Source organism: Sceloporus undulatus, chromosome 1 (genome assembly GCF_019175285.1).
Source record: "Sceloporus undulatus isolate JIND9_A2432 ecotype Alabama chromosome 1, SceUnd_v1.1, whole genome shotgun sequence".
Lineage (NCBI taxonomy): Eukaryota > Metazoa > Chordata > Lepidosauria > Squamata > Phrynosomatidae > Sceloporus > Sceloporus undulatus.
Window position 1 is genome coordinate 350,401,386 of NC_056522.1, and position 6,000 is coordinate 350,407,385.

At 39.4% G+C, this 6,000-nt stretch overlaps 1 protein-coding gene across 3 annotated transcripts in view; it reads left to right on the forward strand.

Moving 5' to 3' along the window:
• TTC8 (tetratricopeptide repeat domain 8) overlaps positions 1 to 5,284 on the forward strand; it is a 49,627-nt gene extending 44,343 nt beyond the window's left edge. For 2 of the 3 annotated variants that reach the window (XM_042445394.1, XM_042445393.1), the window contains exons 13-14: positions 2,204 to 2,287; positions 3,629 to 5,281. In XM_042445394.1, the coding sequence (XP_042301328.1) occupies positions 2,204 to 2,287; positions 3,629 to 3,745 (201 nt within the window). In that variant the 3' untranslated portion in view covers positions 3,746 to 5,281. Of the gene's footprint in view, positions 1 to 2,203; positions 2,288 to 3,628 lie in introns of all 3 variants that reach the window. The other variant, XM_042445392.1, reaches the window with a different exon arrangement.
• Positions 5,285 to 6,000: the final 716 nt, after the last annotated feature.

Below are 6,000 nucleotides of genomic sequence, written 5' to 3' on the forward strand. Positions count from 1 at the left end.
GCTTTATTTTGAAGTGCCTTTCATTGCATATGTGTGGATGTATATAAAGTTGACACAATGTATATTGTCATGTAACATTAATATCTCCCTCTGTGACTGTTTAAAAATATGTTTTGTTTGTTGTTAACTGACTTGAGTCACTCACGACTCATGGCGAATGTGTGGATGAAGCCCTTTGTCCTCCATGGCTCTGTTTAGGTTCTGTAAATAAAGGCCCATGACTGACTGAGCTATCCATCTAGCATGTGATCTTCCTCTCTTTCTGTTGCCTTCTACCTTCCTTCTTTTTCTAGTGTGTCATGCCTTCTCATGATGTGGCCAAAGTACAACAGCCTCAGTTTCATAATTTTGGCTTCCAGGAAGCATGCAGGCTCGATCTTTTTAAGGACCTGTTTGTCTTTTTGTCTGTGCACAGGATTCTCAGCACTCTTCCCCAGCACCGTATCTCAAATGAGTTTATTTTCTTTCTGTCTGCTTTCTTCACAGTCCAGCTCTCACATCCATACATGGTGGTGGAGAATATAATGGCTTGGACCATTCTGACTTTAGTGCTCTGTTGTATATTTACACTTCAGGATCTTGTCTAGTATGGTGTTATCTGCATATCTTAGATTGTTGATGTTCGTTCCTCTTATCTTCATTCATCTTTCTTTTGAGTCTAACCCTACTGTTCGTATGATACGTTCTGCATACAAGTTGAACAAATAGGATGATAAAATGCATACCTGCCTGTCCCCTTTGCCAACTGGGAACCATTTTGTTTCTCCATATTATTTTCTAACAGTAGCCTCTTGTCCTAAGTACCGATTTCTCATCAGGACTATCAAATCTAGCGGCACTCCCATGTCCTTGACCTGAAAAAGACGGGCAGATGGGAGCAGCTTCTGGTTGCTCTGTGGGCATGGTATTTAGACAATGTATGCCCCCAGAGATGCCGGAAGCCACACTGGGGTTGCACTGGGGCTGCTTAAGGTGTCCCAAAACCAACTTAAAAGGAGTGGATATTTTCCATGGCAGCAGGACCAGGGTGTGTGGTTGCTGCAGTCCCAGGGCAATCGGGTCAGTAGCAGCCAGAGGCTCCTGACTCAGGCCCAGAGGCCACTCCTTCCTGCCCATCTGTTTTGCCCCTTTAAGAGTGCTCCATAGTTTTTTGTGATATGTGCAGTCAAAGGCTTAGTTGTAGTCTATAAAGCACATTCTGATTTTTTTTCTGGAATTCCTTGGTGCGTTCCATTAACCATTGTAGGTTTGCAGTGTGATCCCTAGTGCCTGCTTTTCTGAATCCCATTTACACCTGTGGATAAATATGTAAGTTATATAAATATATATATAACTGTATATGTTAGACTAATATCAAAATATGCCACTTGAGGGAAGGTATGTAGCTTAGAAGCAGAACATATGCTTGATTTTTTAAATAAAAAAATGTAGGCAAAGTGTGCACTTTGCTTGCAGAAGGTTGTAGCTTTAATCAGTGGCATTTCAAAGCTAGGGAGAAGGATTTCTGCTTAAAATCTTGGCAAACTGTTGCTTATCAGCATAAGTAGTACTGCTCTAGGTGGATCAGTGCATCTAACCTGGCATAAGATGGTTTTGTATAAAATAATATGGATGATCCAAAATGGAGAGAACTTATGTGGTTGTAATATATAATGCTTCATACCACAGATGGGCAATTGGCAGCCCTTGGCTTTTTTCTCTGTGTGCCACAAATTCCTTGGGAACCCTGTTTCCATGCAGCTTACTTGATCAGCCATCAGCTGCCGGGGGGGGGGGGGGGGATGCTGTTGTTGCTACATTACTGTTATCAGTATTGGCACAGTGATCTTCATTGGAGTTGTTGCAGAGTAAGGGTTAAGAGGCATTAACTTCATGATTCCGATGCAGTTCAGATGACTGTTTTCCATACCACTGGTAGCCACAATAATGGTACTGCTGAGGTTACTAAAAATGGCAGGAAAACATCAGTCTTGATCAGATTTATTCACTTGTCTATGAAGAGGCTTTACCCACCCACCCCCTTGCTATTAACAGCAAGTGAGGGAAGAGAATTAAACCTCCCAGTCTTATGTACTGTGATGGGGAGGTGTATAGAAACAAATTTTAAATCCACATATGTGGAGTCTCTGACCCAAAATAATTGTATCTTTCTGTTCTATACAAATACACAAGTCAACCTTCTTTTCATTCTGTTGTTGCCCAGGCAAGAGTATTTCTCCAGACTGCTTCATTGATAGCACCTCATATGTACGAGCCACACTTCAATTTTGCTGTCCTGTCTGATAAGGTAATATTTGTCCTCTTTGCAGTATTTAGGATTGCATGTTTAAGTATTTTTTTTACTCCACTGATAAGCCAAAACAGTCTTTATCATTGGCTTATAAAGATCAGTAATATCATAGTCTCTGTCCTCAGGCTTAATGTCTAAAAGAAATAATACAAAAGGAAAGGGGATTGAGAGAGCCGGGGGGGGGGGGGGCAAAAACAAGCATTGGTTCTTAGCTAGTTCTTATAGATATTTTTTTCTGGCAGGAAAGTGTGAAGCAAGCTCCTTGCAGCTATTATTTCTCTGGCCAGTAAACAATCTCCCTTGTAGCTTCTTAATGGCCATTGATATAGGATGTTCTATTGAGTTATCAAGCAAAGTTCTAAATGAAATACTAGGGGTGTGCATGTGAACACAAAACCATTGTTTTGAGAACTGGACCATTGTTTGCAATTCTGAAAGCAAGGCCAAACTGTAATGTAATGAGGTTTGTGAGTATTTTTAAAGGTACCTTATATTCTGTTGCCTGTTTAACGGTCTTGTTCTTATGTTTGATGCAATCTATCCAGAGCTAGAAGACAGTTCTGGACAGCTGTTGATCTAACTGCATTTGGTTTTCTTCAGTATATCTAGGAGGGGTGGGAATCACATGGTCTGTGGCTGCATGTAGCCCTCAGGGCCCTTTTGCAACCCACCAAGCCCCTCCTGGAATCCCAGATCCCCCTCCCCTAAAAAAGAATTCAGCTGGTAAGAGAAGAATTGGTAGCCTTGGAAGCTTCCAGAAGTGGTGCTTCTCCTCTAAAATAAGATGTGGCACATCCCACACACCTTTGTTTTGCCCTCCCAAACCAAAAAGGATGAGATTTCAGAAATGGGTGTAATATCTGGTCACTTCAGGCATAGTTTTGGAGAACTGATGTCTGGTATAGAAGGTTGCATCATTAAGTACTATCAAGTTTCATTGTTTTTATTTGGAACATTATCTACTTTCAACCTGTATTACTGAAATCAGTGGGACAAATATGTTTGAGTTTACTGGATTCTACCCAATGAATATTCAGTCCATGTTGCTAGCATGTACTATTCTTTAAAGTTACATAGTAAAAAAAATTCATCTAGATGTAATGTAGGGATTACTTTTCTAAAAGTAAACATTTATAAATAGTATTAATTCCTTGAGAGCAAAGTTCTGCATGTGTTTAAGTGTAAGTCTTAAAGGCACATAACTTTGGGTAGATTTTTCCCCTCTGAGTGGTGCTGCATCTAGAAATATGAGTTGTATTCCATTCGCCACCCAAATAAACTTAGTAAAACACAATTGTCAGTAACATTTCTATGTCATTTGTTTGTTTTGTGTCACAGGTTGGAGATCTTCAGAGGAGTTATGTAGCAGCGCAAAAATCTCAAGAGGTTTTTCCAGAACATGTGGATACACAGCAGCTTATAAATCAGTTAAAACAACACTTTGCCAGACTTTGATGAAACACTTCATTCAGAGCTATCTAAAATTCTTCTTCTTCAAAGTATAGACAAAGAGGATGAGTTAGTACTTAATTTCAGAATATTTTTATAGGGAGTTTCTATTGTCCTAACGAAAGAAGGGTCATATACGAAACTTGCGTGTTACGGGTAAGAGCTGCTTCCTTAAGCTAAAGTGACTGTAAAGTAGCATAATCTACTTGACATGTCTACTGGCAGCATTTTTTTTAGTATATTAAGTGAAGGAAGGCAGTGTTTGCTTCATTCCATATAAAGGAACAGAAGCATTTCATGGACAAGTTGCTAGAAAAGGAAGTTTACCTTTGTTCCTATTTGTATATGTTAGTTTCTTCCTTTTTTGAGGAGGCATTACCCTCCCCCCCTTTTTTAAAAAACTTAAGGGCCAAGCAGAGAGTGGAAAGAAGTAGTAAACAACAAATCATAGGGTATGTAGGATATTTTGAGAATGACTGCCTCAGTGGGGCAGGTTCTGTTGAGCAGGAAGGTGGCAGCTATGAAATATCTCCTCTACCTGACTTATCCTCATTTCTAAGTCCTGGCTAACTTGCATAAGTGGACAAATGGGTATTGCCTCCAGCCTCATAACTGAGAAGTCTGAACATAATGGTTGTTTAGGGCAGCCAATTGTTTTTAAAAGTTATCTGGATGTGGTTTACTCTTCAATAAAACGGTCACTAAAAGCAATAGATATCAACCGAATATGTGTACCTGTAGGGCAATATTCAGCTTCATAAAAATGAATATACTATCTTTTAAATTGTAATTTCTCGTATATGTTATCTTGCACTTAAGATTTAACAGATCACAAAAGAAACTACTGTTATTAATATCACTGAAGCAGGAGCAGTTGCTACCAGCTTTTCCAACATCATTTCTTCCTGTGGTCCAGTTATTTACAGTCCTGCCCCATTTGCTGAAGCTAACAGTACAGTATTTCTATTTTGCCCCTCACTAACTGGGGAGAAGAATGGCCCTGTAGCACCTGTATCAGACAGGACAGTTTCTGACAACTGGACAACCTCTCCAACTGGATTGACAGGTAAAAGAAGATTCTTTAAATTGCAAGCAAACGACCCTCTTTCCATGATATTAATATTAGCAGTCAGAGAAAGACATGCATTTGTGTTACTTCTGGCTTACAACATGCTCCCCAGTGATTAATGTGTTTTAGAATTTATTAATAATTCCATGTAATGCTATATTGCCATTTGGTTAGCTGTGATGTATATTGTTAAAAGTTATTTATAATAAAATAAAAATGTAGACTTTAATCAGTTAAAAGGGTCTTTTCCCCCTCCCCATGTTTTTGGAGGGTTATAAACAACAAAAATTCAGGAAGAAAAATGTTTTAACTTTAGGTCCATTTTCTTATTTTCAAGGTCCAGTGAGGTTGATGAGGGATTCATGGGCCCATACTGTAAAGTCACCAGAAGCTAGGAAGAATCAGCCCAGGTTAGCACTTGGGTGGGAGACCGCCAATGAATATCAGGTACTGTAGACTAGGGGCCTGTATAGACAGGCCAAAATAAAGCTGCTTCAGGTCATTTTGGAGGTATGCTGTTTAAATGATGCATGCGTCCTAAGAACCTGGAAGCCACACTAAAGCCACACTCCAGTCCAAAGGACAAGCTTTGGTGCAACTTCTGGCCTCTTAAGATGCCTGTGTCATTTAAACAGCATATCTCCAAAGTGATCCAAAGCAGCTTTATTTTAGCCTGTCTGTTCAGGCCCTATAGTTCAGAGGAAAGAACCAGCAAAACCACTTCTGAGTATTCTTGGCCTAATAAAATCTTGTGAAATTTATGGGGTCACCATAAATTGATGGACAACTTGAAGGCACAAGTAGCTTTAAGGTAATAGGCATGTGTCAAAAATCTCTAGTATGCTTGGGTACCACCTTGCATCAATCAGCTCATCATCTTCTTTGGAGCATGAACAGACAATATACACACTTTTTTTCAATTCTAAACATAATTTCCGTTATTTAAAATAGTTTTCCTGCAAATAGCCTTGCAAATCTGTCAGACTGTAGCCCCCATTATCTCCGTCTGCACAATGAGGGATGATGGTGGCTAAAGATGATGAGGAAAACACATCTTGAGACAGCCAGGTTTAAAGCATACCCATTTAGAAAGATTGCGTTTTTGATATAAAATTTTCTGTTGAATAAATGAGAACCAAAATTTCTGTGTCTATTGAGGTTCTAATGGGAATTGTGTAATGAGTCATGCTCC